Source organism: Rattus norvegicus, chromosome 19, assembly GCF_021556685.1.
Source record: "Rattus norvegicus strain SHRSP/BbbUtx chromosome 19, alternate assembly SHRSP_T2T, whole genome shotgun sequence".
NCBI lineage: Eukaryota > Metazoa > Chordata > Mammalia > Rodentia > Muridae > Rattus > Rattus norvegicus.
The window spans coordinates 16661900-16677487 of NC_141552.1; the positions used below are offsets into that span (position 1 = coordinate 16661900).

Sequence of the window (15588 nt, forward strand, 5' to 3'; positions counted from 1 at the left end):
GCATGACTATGCGTGGCTGTCTTCGTTGCTGTGGGAGATGCCAGACAGCCTCTTTTCTGATCCTAGAGTCCCTATACCCAGCCACTTGTCCCCTCTACAGCCAGACCCTACTTCTGCTCCTAGGCACTGTCTTGGACTTCCTTCCCTCAGGTGGCTTCTCTCCTTTGGTTGCTACAGAAACCTGTTATGAGGACAGGAACAGGGAGTTAAGAGTTCAAAGCCATCTTCCCAGTGATGTTCTTTCTCAGAGGTGAGTGGGACACTTAAAGAGTTTTGTGTATACATTTTATTAAGCAAGGGACAATCATGCATCAGACACAGGAGACTAACAGCACATCTACCGGACCTCCTTCAACACCTGGGCATCTCTTCTGGCCTGTGCTTCTGTGTGCTGAAACCTGGGGACCAACTTCCTGTGGTGTTCCCAGGATGACTATGCACATTACTACACTGGCGTAAATCCTCAAAACTCACAAACAGCAACGGGACCGCCACAGGAACGGTTCTCCATCAACAGATACCACAGACCAGCAAGCAGAAGCATGGGAGGGTGGTGCTGTGGTTCACACACTTCTCTTTCATCACTAGGGCAGGTGACCCGCTGAAGAAAACAAGGAGGCAGCAGGATGGAAGAGGAAAACTACAACCCAGTTCTTGCATTAAACACCCAAGCACATTCAGACTAGAAGAGAGAAGTTTGCCAAGAATGAGGGCCACTTTGGGCATCCATCATCAATAGCCCTGGCTGTCTAGGCCAGCATCAGATCCAGCCGTCTCCAGGCAGGTGTCAGCCAGGCCCTCAAGGGCACTAAGAGCATTAACCATGAAGAATAGAACAAGATCTCTGCCTCTTGCCTGCCTGACAGCCAAGCATGTGTATGCCCTGGCTATGCTCATGCTGGGACCCCTGCGAGATATTAAGATATAGAGACCTGATAGTTGATTAAGACCCTGTTCGAAAAGGAAGACACCGGATATTTCCCTCTGGCCTCCATATGTGCATGCATGGTTGTACAAGCTGGTAGAATCTCTCTCTCTCTCTCTCTCTCTCTCTCTCTCTCTCTCTCTCTCTCTCTCACACACACACACACACATACACACACACACACACACACACACACACACACACACACACACACACACATATATTCAAAGTTTTGAAGCACAGCAGAAGAATCTCTGGGACTCTAAGCCTGACCAGCCTCATCTGTGAGCCACAGCTTCTGTGTGAGAGCTCCTTTGTGTGAGATGCATAGGGTGACTGAGGAAGGTTGCTGGTGTCCATTCCTGGCCTGCATGTGCATGCATACAGAGACATGGACACATGCACATGCTGAGTACCCCTCATCCAATCCTGAAATCTGAAAACACTGAATTTCAAATCCAGGCGTTCTCCTAACCTACACCTTCCCTCAGGAATTGGAGATGAGGCCTTGCAAGAATCCTCAACCAGTGAGACTGGCCCAGACCTTCTGAGATCCATTCTGCCCCAGGAGAACACAGCAGGTGGTATCAGGACAACACAGAAACTCAAAACTCCAGCCTGATGCAGGGACCGCCTGCTGGGTTAGGAGAAGACTCAGCATCAGGTTCCTGAAGGAAAACATCACGTGTGAACACACGGGGTCGCTGTGCCTATGCCTTCAAGGCATCTTCAGCAGCAGCTTAAATGGACTAGGGATGACTATGGGAATCTGCCTGCAGGGTGGTGTGAGAATCCTTTTGCTAAGGCTTGATCGCTAGATGTTGCCACAGAAACCCTTGAACTCTTCTTGGAGTACAGTCCAGGCAGAGGCTGAACACAAAACATTCTGATTATGAACTGAGTTTAACAGATAATCCGGAACCTGAAGGCCACAGGCCCAAAGGTCTGCACTGCAGGGGTGAGGCATCACTGCAGGGATGACCACACAGTGCAGGGGTGAGGTGTCACTGCAGGGATGACCACACACTGCAGGGGTGAGGTGTCACTGCAGGGATGACCAGGAAGTTGATTGAGCTCCTCAGGGCACTCCCTGTCCTGAATGTGCTTCCCTTCTAGGTGAGCACTGCAGCTTTCAGGGAGCTGGAGGCCTGTGTGGGCAGCAGTAGAAATTGCTAGCCTTGTTATTCACAGCTGAAATTATCACACAGGGCATTCCAGAAGTGAACACCACCAAAGTGGGGCCTTTCACAGCATTCTGGGTAGGATGGCACAAAGCCCCATGACAATTTCGCCTGTGATCCATACCAAATGTCTGCTGTCAGTGTCTGTCTCTTAGGAGCCACCTGGATGATTCAGGGGATGGTCCTGAAGAAAAGGCTTGGCAAAATTGAGGTCTCCAAAGCCAGAGGAGCAGTGAGGAGGTGCAGGGGCCATAGACCATGGAGACTGATATATGCTGATGTTAGATACCCAGACTCATCCCTGTGTCCAAGTCTGGATGTCACAGAGGCACCTGGCAAAGGTCCCAACAGTGTCCTTCAGGATTCAGCTGTCTCCCTACCTGCCCTCCACCTCACCCACTTCCTGTGGTTCTGGGAGTCAAGGACTTCATCACCTTTTTCGTTTTCTTGTCATATTGCAGGTACTGTGACTCGACCACTCTTCCTCCTGCAGGAGACACATCGTTTGTCACAGAACAGGACTGCTGCACCAGGAAGACCCATAGCATAACCAGGACCCTGCAGTGAAAAGCAGGACTGGCCCTTCATGCTGAATGACAGGAAAAGCACCCGGCCTTCTCTTTGTTGCAGACTGGATTCCTCAGCCTTCCTGTTATATACAGGGCACTAGTACCCTTCACAGGATACTTACTGTTTATAAGACATTTATAGAATTCATCTTGTATATAGGCCATTGGGCTAGGAGCCAGCATCAAGGCATCAAGTAGGAGGAAATACAGAAACATTCTAGGAAGGGAAAGCCAGGGGCCAGTGGGATGGCTCAGTGATTGAGGACCAGAGTTCAGTTTCCAGCACATGGATGTTCACAGTCATCTGCAGAATCAGATCTAGGGGGTCCCATGACCTTCCCAGCTCCCAAGCAGCTACATGTGTGCGTCTTAGACACTTCTCACTCACCATGAAACAACCTAAGCCACAAAACATCCCACACCTTCTTGGATGGGCCCATCCCTGGGGGAGTCTTGTGTGTTCTGGGCTTCAACTCTAGGAAAGCTTGGCCTTGTTTTATAGGATGTCTTATTACTTGTATCAGCAGAGAGAGAAAAAAAAAAGATCCAGTCCTGGAACCCTAGAGGACACTGCCATGATGTCACTGCTGTGCTGGCATAGGCTTAGAGATATCTCCATGATCCATCCGAGTCACCTAGAGCTCAGGGAATGATGGAAAAGTCCATGTGAGTTCGCCCAGCGCTTGCAACCATGAGAAAGCTTGGAAAACACAGGGCACATGTGGTGTTTGATCCTGGGTCAATTCAACCCTCTTGAGCCTGCAGCTAAGACAAACAGTTACACTGGCCTGAGTGCACAGGCCAGATTTCAGAACCTGTTTGCCAACCATGGAACACTCTGGATTCTTCCTCTCAGCTGGACCTTGATCTGCTACACCTCATCCACCCAAGCTTCTCAAGAAATGAAGCTACCAGGTTAATACAACAACAAACTAAAGGCAACAAGAGCCTTCAGCTGCCCTGTGGCAGTAAGGTCAGTCCATAGGTCTCCTGTCCCTGCACCCTCAGTACCTGTGAGAGCCATGGCCACCTATTCCCTTCCAAGGTGAGAACAATTATACCCACAACCTTGCTTTCAACAAATCCTGCCTTGGCCATTGGTGGGACCCTCATGAGACTCAATCTGATGCAGGCCTCCTCAGACACTTTGGCTTCCTTTCTGGTTGCTGGAGCTTCGGCCCTCTGGCCTGGCCTAATGTAGGATCAGCAACATCCAACTCTGTAGGGCCTCAGGCATCCCACATTGGGGGCCCTGCTTCACTCCTAGGTGCATTCTTTTCCCACATCTCTTCAGTCTCTCCCTCATCCCTAATTCCCCTCGCCTCTCAGGCCCAGCCCTTCAGTCTCTGATGGAGACTGTCCTGGAAGGACAGGAGCCCCTCCCCTGAGATACTCTCCCACCCCATGCTGCTGGGCTCTGACAACTCTGCCCTTGGGCTGACTCATCTCTACAGGCACAGCCTGCTGCTCCCCTGCCCCTGCAACCCACTTCCTAGCTCTGCTTCACACAAACACTCTGAGATCTCTATACTGGCTTCCCATTCTATTTTGCTCCCTCTCTGTCCTCCAGAAGTTCTGCTGCTCTCTCTCACCACAGCAGGACCCACCAAGACACTGCTCCTGACCCCAGCAGCCACCAGCAGCCCAGGTCATGGGGCTACTAACAGCTTTGGCCCAGGACTCAGGGCTCCTTCCTTCTTCAGTATCGAGTCCAGGCTGAGACCATCTGGCCTGCTGCTGGGTCCTTGAAACCCTCAGTCTCACAGCCTCTGGGCACTCTGAGCCCTAGTCCTTATGGCTAACAAGTAGCTGCCCAGTCAAGCAACATGGGCCTCACTGGCTTCCTGGTGTGCCATGATGCTTTCCCTGCATGGCCGGGGATGACTGCATGCTAGGATTATGTCTGGAACTAGACCTGCAGGTAACACCTGATGGGTTGGCCAGGCTGTCCCCCTACTCCTTTTTTTTTTTTTTCTTTTTTTCGGAGCTGGGGACCGAACTCAGGGCCTTGCGCTTGCTAGGCAAACGCTCTACCACTGAGCTAAATCCCCAACCTCCCTCCTACTCCTGTTCTCAGGAGATTCTCCTGACTAAGCCTCCCAAGTGCTGGGATGAGAAGTATGTGCCACCATGCCAGCTAGGGGTCTTCAAGTGTGATGAAAGACTGGGATCTGTGGTCCTGGTTACTTCCAACAGAGGGGACACCAGTGTTCTGAGCATTCTGTCATCTAGGACTTATATTCCATGTACTTCACACGAACACTGTGAGACTTCTACATTGGTTACCTGTTCTCTTTGAAACCTGTCTTCAGGTATCTGACAGTGGGAGTCTCCATGAAGTTTTTGTCACCCTGAGGATGTGGCTATATTAATAAGCTCAGGCAGCATGCAAACACAGCAGAGGTTACAAACAAGACTACCAGGCTGGGGCCACTAAGTCATAGAGTGCTCCTTTAGCATGGTGAGGGCCCAAGTTCTCTTGCAACCAACATCTGCTGGGGATGTAGTTCAGTGATTAGGCACTTGCCTAGCGTATGTGAGGTCCTGGGCTCCATCCCTAGGACTAAACCCTCATCCCCTACCCTGAACTCACCAGGTCCAGGCATCACTGTCAATCCTGAGGGCTTGAGTTTGATCCTTAGGCCCTCTCTGATACAAAAAGAGAAAAAACTCCCTTGATTTGTGTTTGACCCCTACATATGTCATGCCCACCCCACTTCGAGTGTACAATTAAGGAAAGCATGAGTAAGTGGTTGAGAGGCACTCACTGCCCTTGCAGGAGACCCCAGTTTGCTTCTCAGCACAAACTGCATGTGACTCAGCAGGTCTCAGGGTAGAACTGGATATGTGACCCTGTGCTAAAGCACTGTCCTGAGTGGGGACTGCAGCTTCTGAAGAGGAATGCAGGCCTGGCCTCCAGACCTCCACCTTCAAGTCCTGTCTTGATGCCCTGGCAAAAGAAACTCCTTCTCTCCAGAGGAGCACTGCACTGAAATGACACCTCAGTGATGAAAACTATCTGTCCCCAAAGGCATGCCACTGAGCAGTGATAGCTTCCGTCATGCACCTCTGCCCATCCCCAGTTCCTCATGTCAATAACTCAACCTTTCATGAACTAGATGGCAATGCATGAGGTAGGATGATCAGTAGTTTACTGGCCAGTCTGGGCTCTATGAGATGCTCTCCCTGAAATCAGAGCCAGCAAGAAACTCAGCATGAAAGCTCTTTGTAAAGAAGCTCAATGACCCAGAGCAGAGCCTGGGACCCCGCACGGTACGATAAAGTGACTCCCATGGATTTTCCTCCACCTTCAACACTCATGCTTTGGCATGCACACCCCTACAAGGAGATCAATACACATGGAATAAAAAATTAAACAGAAACATTAATGAAGACAATGCATACAATGTATTAAAGGATCCCAGGAACACTCACTTAGCACTTTCCTTTCCTTTGTCTTGGGAACAGCAGAGACTGGAGACTTCCTGCAAGAGAGAGAGGAGAGTTGCACTGTTCATTCAGCTGGAGAGCTGTGCAAAGACCAGAGCCACCCTCCTTTTTCTGACAGTGGGAGCTGGTCCCAAGTGTGGACTGCTCCTACTAGAGGAACCACAGGAAGAGGACCACCTTCCTCAAACCTTCCTGGAAGTCAGAGCACGGGCTATGGACGTCCCTCAATCCTCAGAGGACTCTCTTTCAGCGATGGCTCAGAGCCTCTTAGGACAGAGAGGGACCAGAGCTTCCCCCCAAAGCAAGATCCCTGTCTTATCTGACAGGTATGAGGGCTTAGGGATGGGACAGAGGATGTGACAAGGTCACATGTAGCACAGGGCTAGGTTAGTAAGGAAATCAAAGAGGAAAGAAACCTGAAACATTCCTCATCTGTTCTTTTTGCTCTATTCGTAGGGATGAGGGGCAGTGTGGGGTAGAGGACTAGGACACAGCACAGCCTTCTCTGCACATGGTTAGCTTTCTAGGCTGCCTGGTCACAGTGACCAGCATCTATTCAACTGTGCCACTCTACTACCAAGGCTGACACAACTGGTGTACCATGTAGCAATTGGACTTTACTGACTTAGCAACATTTGGAATCACACAATGATCATGTGCCACAGAAGAGTTTTTTTTTTTTTTAAGAAAAGGATTTTAAAAAACTATTTATTTTGTCCATCTGAGTACGCTGTCCCTGTTTTCAGACACAACAGTAAAGGGTAGTATATGAGAGTAGAAATGGTTATGAGACACAATGTGTGGTTGCTGGGGATTGAACTCAGATCCCCTGGAAGAGCAGTCAGTGGTCTTAACCACTGAGCCATCCCTCCAGCCCCAGTATATTGTATTTTCAATGTTGTTTGTTTTTATTTCCTTTTTCACCTATGTCTGTATGGCGTTTCTGTGAGTGCAGGTGTGTGTGTGCCTGTGTAAAGGCCAGGGACAACCTGAGCACAAGTCCTCACCTTCTACCTCTCATCCATGGCTGTGTATGCTAGGCTAGCCCTTCCCCCTAATCCTAGAGACTGTCCACTTTAGGCTCCTATCTCCCTGTGGGAAGTGCTGGATGACAGACACTACTGCATCCAGGTTTATGTGGCTTCTAGGGACCTAAACTGTTGTTGGGCTTGTTCAGCATGAAAATAAACACCATTTCACAGCCCTGGCTGGGCCAGGCAGCGCACAGGTCTTTGCTGTTCTTTCAGAAGACTTGAGTTCAGTCTCCAGCACCCGGGTCAGTTGGCTCACAACCACCTGAGACTCCAGGTCCAGGGACTTCCAAGCTCTTTCTGGATAAACCTACATGGCAAAAGCAGGGCTGGGAGCTGGAAGACTCTGGTGTTGGCTTCTCCCTGTAGCAGGGGGCAAAACGTGGGCATGTGAGGTAGCATGGAACCCTGTTATTCTACAAAGTGTAGAAGCTCCTGATGTCCCTCATGGTGCCCCAGAGCCTGTCCACCACTCATGGAGGCTTCAGGAACATGGCCTTTTCCTGACCTGTGTGCACTCTGCATCCTCACTCTCTACCCCCTGCTTTTCTGGGTTGGAAGTCTCAGGTGTAGGAGGCGGCAACCATAGGCCTCTTCCCTTAGCATTTCAGCATTTTACCCACTTGACCTTCACCAGGCATCCTTTGCTCTACACAGTTACCTCAGTCTGTGACCCTCATCCTCCAGACTCTAATGAAGCAAACACCCACGTGTGTGGAGCTCTCATAGTTAGCCAGGGCCAAAGGGGAAGGCAGCAAATCCTTCATGAACTCTAGACTCCTGAGGCCTAGGAAAATGTCTATACCGGTGCTAAACTCATGCTGACCTGTAAGACTACATTTTTCCTTTAAACAGAAGGATGTGTGGTGGTGGTGGCACAGGCCTTTGATCCTAACACTTGGGAGGCAGAGGCAGACAGATTTCTGAATTCTAGGCCAGCTTCCTCTACAGAGCTAATTCCAGGTCAGCTACACAAAAAACAACACTGTCTCCAAGAGTAAAACAAAAAGAGAAAGAAAGAAAGAAAGAAAGAAAGAAAGAAAGAAAGAAAGAAAGAAAGAAGTAAAAGAAAGAAAGGAAGGAAGGAAGAAGTGAAAGAAAGAAAGGAAGGAAGGAAGGAAGGATTCATATTTTGTATACAATGAGATGCCTGCCTGTCTATACCTGAACCACCATGTTAACTATAACTCTTGTCACATCTGTATTAATTCAAATACTGAAGGCCAAATGGTTAAATCTTAATGACTATACAATTGGGGGGGTGGTGCTGAAGAGATGGTTGGTTTAGTGGCTAAGAGCAGAAGACCAAGGTTCAGTTCCCAGTGGCCACATGGTGGCTCCTATTAACCTGTAATTGCAATTCTAGGGAATCAGTCTGGACTTCACGGGCACCACACATACCACATGGTGCACAAGCATTTATTAGGTTAAACACTCAGGCACATAAAATAAGTAAATCAAATATATGGTTAACAGACACTGTGATTCAGGAAGTTCTTAGTGACTTTGGTTATCATTTCTCTCTCCCAGAGACCTGTCTTCCTCATGGCTCAGCCTCCCTGGCTTCTAGGACATTCCCTAACTCTGTGGAGCATGAAGTACTCAACACCATAAGCCAAGCATTGCAAAGCAAACTGCACCTTTACTACTACACCTTCACCATGGCTGTGTCTAAAGGGAGAGACTTGGAATCCCACAGAGGCAAGGCCAAACCTGTTGGGCTATGTGAGCCCAGCCACTCAATAGTCAGATCTATTCCTGTCCTTGGCTATGGCATGAGGTTCTTAAGACAAATTAATCTGAAGGATATCAACAGCTATGCTGTTAGACCTCTCATTGCTCTGCCCGACCTCCAAGCTTCGTTTTACTGGCTCAAATTCACACCCGAACTCCTCTCCTGCCTCAGCCACCATCAGCTCTTCTACTCCTCTCCACCTGTGCTCTGAATAATCCACACTAAGGTGGACGTTAACCTCTCCATGGACCTCCAGACGTATGCTTGTGATTACTCTTCATTGGCTATTTTGTATGGGTAGGTGGGTTCTTCTAGTCTCATGCAGAACACTGCTCACACATTTTGGATCTTACAACACCCTCTTGATTGAGAATCCTGACTAATGACTGACTGAGCCTTCCATCCCTGAAGCCACCCTCTGTCTACCAGTCCAAGATGAGAATCCCCACCCTAACCCCAGGGTGTCCAGTTTCATCTCAGAAGCTAGACTCTGAACTGCCCAATATCTTTTGGATCTCTGCCTCTAATTCTCTGACAAATCGTTCCTTTTTTTTTTTTTTTTTTCAGGAGCTGGGGACCGAACCCAGGGCCTTGTGCTTCCTAGGCAAGCGCTCTACCACTGAGCTAAATTCCCCCCCCCCCCCCCGTCCTCTTTTCTTTAAAAAAAAAAACACATTTTGTTGTTTATTTTTTGAGACAGGGTTTCTCTGTTCGTCCCTGGCAGTTCTGATATGCTCTCCGTAGACCAACTTGTCAGGAAACCAGATATCTCCCTGCCTTGGCCTCTTAAGCACTGGGATTACTGGATTTTGCCCGAAAGTTTAATTAAAAATTATTTAGTGGCAGTGCATGTTGGCACATGCCTTTAATTCAATCCATTGGGAGGTAGAGGCATTATGGGTTCCAGGACAGCCAGGGCTATATATTAACACCTTGTCTCAAAGAAAACAAGCCAAAAATGAAACAAAAATGTTGCAATATGGTCTTAGGTATGTAACTGAGTCTGTTCTTGAACTCTGAATCCTCCCACTTTCACTCAGGTGCTAATCAGCAGGCTTCTGTCTTGACTTTCACTGCGCACTCAGGGCTGCCAGGACTGTTACCTCTCCCAGTGTTAACTCCTGATTCTCTCATCAGCATCATCACAAAACTCCTGCTAAGAATTAAGGAAACCTGAATTCTAAGGAACTCTGGTATTTCCAAAGCTCACTCTAACACAGATGGATCCTATGCTGAAGTAAAATGGTGACAGCTGGAGGTCTTAATTCCAGGACTTGGGACAGAGGGGTTGGAGGATCTTGAATTCAGGGTTGCTTTTACCTTACAGTGTTGGTTAAAGCAGGTTTGTGCTGCTACAAGATACCCTGTCTAAAACTATACCAAACACACCTAAAATGAGACAGAAGAGTTTGAGTGGGCACAGATGGGAAAGCTGGGCACTTTGTGGCTAAGCCACCTGCTGCCAGCACCAAAGTCCATGCACAGCCCCGATTCTGAGCTGGGTCTGGGATCCTGCTCAGGAGAATGCACCAAAGTAGCTCAGATCCAGGGCTTTTGGTCTAAGAGGAATTCAGGCAGTCACACTTTGGATGCCAGTTCTCCAGCTCAACTGCCTGTCAGCCCAGGATCTGGTCTTAGTCATGGCTTGGCATCCCTAAATTCCTCCCAGCTGTGCTCTGAACTCACCCTGTGCCCTGTTCTGATGAATCTGCCATTCTCCATGGGAGTAGCCTCAAGAAGTCCCTCTCATTTGAAGCTCCACTCAGAGTGCAGTAAACACTGCTGAGGAGGGGCGTGGCCAGCAGAGCACCCACCCCTTTTAGCTGTAGAACATTTAGCTCTAAAGTGAGCACTGCTGTGCATTGTGGAACTTAAGCAGTATCCCAGTTTTGGCCTGGGAAGAGCCATTGACACCCACACTTTCTGGGGCAACATTGTCTCCTGAGGATAGAGTCAGGCCAGGAGCAGCAACTGATGTTCACGAGAGACAAACTTTCTTCACCTCCTGCCCATGCTGACCCTAGGATCTGGGCTTTTTGGGTGACATGAGTGCTGAGCCTCCCAGGTAGATGGGTTTTCAGGGGTCAGGTGGTGATTGTCACCAAAGATATCCATAAGGATAAGTCATACTGTACTAATTCCCATATTAGATCCCTTCTCACAGGTCACAGAGGCCATAGTGGGTCCTAAATGTGGAGTCAGGTTCCTGTGCACTTTTGAGGAGACTGGTCAGACGTTTAGGCTTCGTGATATTTTGTTGGCATTATTTTGGGGGGATTTTATTTTTACTGTTGGGGCCAAACCTGGGGCTGCCATGTGGAGGGAAAAGGCTTTGCCATAGCTGTAGATCATCCCTAATTATAAACTCCTGAATTCTCCCAATCCTGGAACTATCTAGGTCCCTCACATGATGCAACCTTTGGGGGATTCCTCACATAGAATCATGGGGTGGACTGCATCCCAAAGAGAGACAGTGGGAAATGTTCCCCAGTGTCTCCCTGTGGCTGTGACAATGGGAGTGCTGACCAGTGGATGGCAGGCCCCATGTGAAAGCCTTTTGGTTTCTACTTGAGTGGAATCTTCACCATGCCTTTTTTTTTTTTCTTGAAACACAGGTTGCCCTGGAACTTACAGTCTTCCATCACCCTGACTCAGTTTCCCATGACTGGGATCATAGGCTTAAATTACTATGCCCATTTTTCTTTTTTGTATTTATAAATCTGCTAAAAAGCCAAAGGATCCAGAATGTAAAATGGTGCGGTCCAAGGCATTTCCAACAGGGGATTCTTGACCTAGGAGTATCCAGACCAGTGTTTATTGTGTGGCTACTTCATTCCCATAACAGCTTATATTTGACAAAGAATTCCAAGTTGTGATATCACTGGGCAGCAGGCGATATCCCACACAGCAGGACTGACTCAGGTTGTAATTAAGGCTGGAGAAACTTACTAGGACCCTGGTAATCCTACCACCCTGGGGCCTTTATATAGCCTTAATCTGATCTTCCCCCCTGTGCTATGAATCAATTGCTCTTGAAGGTAGATTTGAATTTACAGTCACTGTGAGGCAGGAGAATTAGGCCCCTAAGGTCACTCTGGGCTCCATAGGAAGAGCCTGTTTCAATAGTAAAAGAGGTCACCTGTGAGTTCTTACTGTCTTCCCTGAGGCCTTACTGCTGGAGTTAGACTAGCTGTCTCACCAATTGAAGTAGAGGGCAGAATGCTGGTGCCTTCTATAGTGAGGACTAGTGACAGATGGTCTATGGAAATTCTAGAAAGGTCTACAAGTATTTATGTCCTGTGCATGGGAACTGCTGGCTTCCCTGTGTCCTTTGCCTTTATTTTGCAGTCCATGGGGCACCTGGAAATGTCCCCAAACCAGGCTGTACACAGGGCCTGTCCCGTGACTCTCACTTGCACTCAGAGCCTGCCTGATAGTCATAGGTCTGACAGAGCCCTGACACCTGCAGACACCACTATAAGGGACCCTGCAATCCCCATACTGCCCATCAGTGAGTATAATGTCCCTATATGACACTGAGACGGTCTAAGCTCCTTCCCATCTTTATGCTGCATCAGAATCTGACCATTGCTACATTTGCTCCTCTCTCACCCACACTAGAAGCCCTGTACCCACACTAGTCCCAGCTGGCCTGTTGCCTACTGACATCTCATGGACTCTGCCCCAATATTCCCTCTTTGCCTGGGTCCCTGCAACTGTGTCCAGTTCTGGCTGCTTCCCTGCCTCCCCTCTTCCATTTTCCAAATGGCCACATTGACACATGGGTTTCTGGGTCTCCCACTCCTCGGATGCTGGGAACAGGTTCCTTCTTTGCGGTTTGAATGGTTGTCCTAACACTGGAGGACCTTGCTTCAAGTAGTGGCAGTCAAACCTGGTGCTGATCGTGTCAGATCTGTCCAGGCTGTCTGTGTGACTGTGGCAATGTGCCTCTGTTTTGGCTGAGTGTTATTTACCTCCCTCATGGCCATGTGATAACCAGACCATGAGCATGTTCATTGTTTGGAAAGAAGGGTGTGGAGGACATATGCTCCTCATCCTAGCATTAGTGGAAAAAAGACATAGGTAGATGATGCATTCTAGACCATCCTGGGCTATAGAAACTCTGACTCGAAGAATGCAGGTGGAGCAGGGCTGGGGTTCAGTCGGTTGCCTAGCAGCCTACCACATTGAGCAGGCACTGCTCAACCACCTGTACATACACATATCCTGAGATCTCTCTCCTAAATGGGAGGTGATCGTGTCCACCTAGTACAGCACATGCCCTGGAAGGACAAAAGCTACCTACAGGAGCTATGGTGATGACTCCCAGGTTAGAGCATCTGCTGCTCTCTCAGAAGAACCACATGGTCCCTAACAATCATCTACAATGGGGAATGCTATTCCCTCTTTTGGATCATGAGGGAAATGCAGTCAGGAGTGGCCCAGACATACATTTGAAAAAAAAAAAAAGATCCATTGAGTTAAATGATAAAAATAAATATAATCAGCAACAATAAAAAACACAGCATATGAATGATCAAGTGAAACAGCACCTATAAAAACCTATTTCCCAAAATGACGTTGATGGTCATTATCTTTGTGGTTTAATAATAATGCTGTATTGTAAGAAAAACTGAGGCACATGGTTCTCGATTAGGATTATTCTATATTCCTTTGTGAAAGTTGTCATTTTTTTGCAGCTCTACAGGCATGAGTGTGTGTTACTCAATATCTGGTGCACACAGTCAATAAGGAATGTGTGTTGTAGACTGATATAGACTAGGATGAGCAGAACACATGACAGCATGGATACAGTATGTCAGTGATTACATCATAAAGTGTGTGTCCATAAAATAAGTCACATTATCCACACAAAAGACACTATCACCCTGTGTACCCCTTGGTGGCATTGAATTCACTGGATCATGCAAAGATCCATATCCAGCTGTCAGTTCTAAGTCTACAGGAGGGGAAGGACCCTTGAATAAGATGGTCTTAAGAGTCAAGAGTTACAAATCAATTTTTATTCATAAGGAATACAATTTACAAAAAACAGGCATAAAATGAACAACTAAAATGGTATAAAAAATGAAAAACAGTAACCAGAATATATAACTATGAAATAACAAAAAGAAAACTTCAATGAAAATCATAACGAAAAACATTTCTTAACAGCATTTTCTTAATGAACATTTAGAAACACAGTTGTAGTGCTGTTTCTCCTCTAGGACAAGACGTCAAGGCAGTCCCCTCAGTTGTCTCTCAAATGGTGTTGTCGGTATGAGAAAGGAGAAATACCTCAATGAGACAGGCTGGCATACGGATACATAAATTTAGGGTCTCTATACATTGAGGAAATTATCTGAGAAGAAGAATATTCCCCCAAAAAGTCTTTGACTGTGAGGATTGTCGTCACAGGGAACTCCTGAGAGACAAACTCATTCCTCATGGGGCTATCTTCCTGGGATCCGTCCTATGCCATGTCTCCTGCAGTTCCTGAGACCTGGGAGGAGAAGCAGCTATTAAGACACTGATTTGGTGGGGACATGCACACCAGCTGTCAAGTTGCTGCCTTCTGTCCCCTCAGCTGCATTGGACACACAGCACTGATCTTTTCACTGAAATCATTGCTGATATCTCTGCAGGCTGGGAACATCACCAGCAACCCTCACAGTACTGTGAGAGAACAAGCTGCTCCTCAGACTCTACCAGTGCAAACCAAGAATGGGGAAATGGGGAGAGACCTCATTGGGGTGCAGGAAGAAAGGAGAAGGCCACATGATACCCAGATCAAAGCCAATGACCAGGACTCATTTGCCATTTGCACTTGGTTCTTATCCCTACAAGGTGCCTCCAACCATCACATGACCCCTGTATGACCTTTGTCACACGACCAAGAACTCGTTCAAAACTCTTCATAGCATCCAATATGTGATAGGGAGATGCAGTCATGTGATATGTTATTCCTCTGTCACCATTTCTGGACTGCAGTTACAAAAAGGGCAGAGAAGTGTACTTGCCCATAATTCAGTTTCTGAAGAGTGGTTAACATCCCAGAATACTTGTGCATAGACAGAGCAATGAATAACTATCACATGAGGTGGGTGACTGACTGGGTGTGGGGAGATTAGAAAGATGATAGGGGAAGCAAAGATGTATCCAATAGGCAAATGGTATCAGACATTGTTAATCTGACTCAGCTGCTTGTTCCTACCACATTTTGCTGGGTCTGGAGGTTGCTGGTCTTCTCCTGTTTGTCTTCATCTTTCCGGTTCAACTCAAACAAATATCGCTGTACCTCCTTGCTCTCCTGCTTCAATGTGACCAACTTCTTCTTCATACATGCCTGGTCCATCAGGAGCCGGCTGTGCAGGTTGCTGGAAACACACTCTGCATAGTAAGATCCTGAAGCCTCTTCCTCCCATTCCAACTGCCAAATACCACAAACTCCACCAGGACCCAGATACCCATAAAGACTTCATACAATACATCTCCATACATGTAAGGCTGCTGCACAAACAGCAAACGGCCAATCCAGGGAAGAATAAATTGTTCCTGTGACCCAAGCACCAATAAGAGTCCATGTCTCTCCAAAAGAACAAGGGATCTACAACTACCCATGAGAGCCCAATGCATCGGGACAGCATCAATTAGTAGGCAGTAAACAACCACAAGAGGACAGTAGAACCAAGGGAGG

General features: G+C 47.8%; 1 protein-coding gene across 4 annotated transcripts in view; it reads right to left on the minus strand.

Annotated features, from left to right (window-relative positions):
• Positions 1 to 275: 275 nt before the first annotated feature.
• The window catches only part of LOC147998894 (disks large homolog 5-like), a 57385-nt gene continuing 42072 nt past the window's right edge, over positions 276 to 15588 (minus strand). For 2 of the 4 annotated variants that reach the window (XM_087596031.1, XM_087596030.1), the window contains 2 exons: positions 15106 to 15268; positions 13901 to 14394 (listed from right to left, as the gene is read on the minus strand). In XM_087596031.1, the coding sequence (XP_087452157.1) occupies positions 14365 to 14394; positions 15106 to 15268 (193 nt within the window). In that variant the 3' untranslated portion in view covers positions 13901 to 14364. Of the gene's footprint in view, positions 2594 to 6110; positions 6161 to 13900; positions 14395 to 15105; positions 15269 to 15588 lie in introns of those variants that run through there. The other 2 variants (XM_087596028.1, XM_087596032.1) reach the window with 2 other exon arrangements.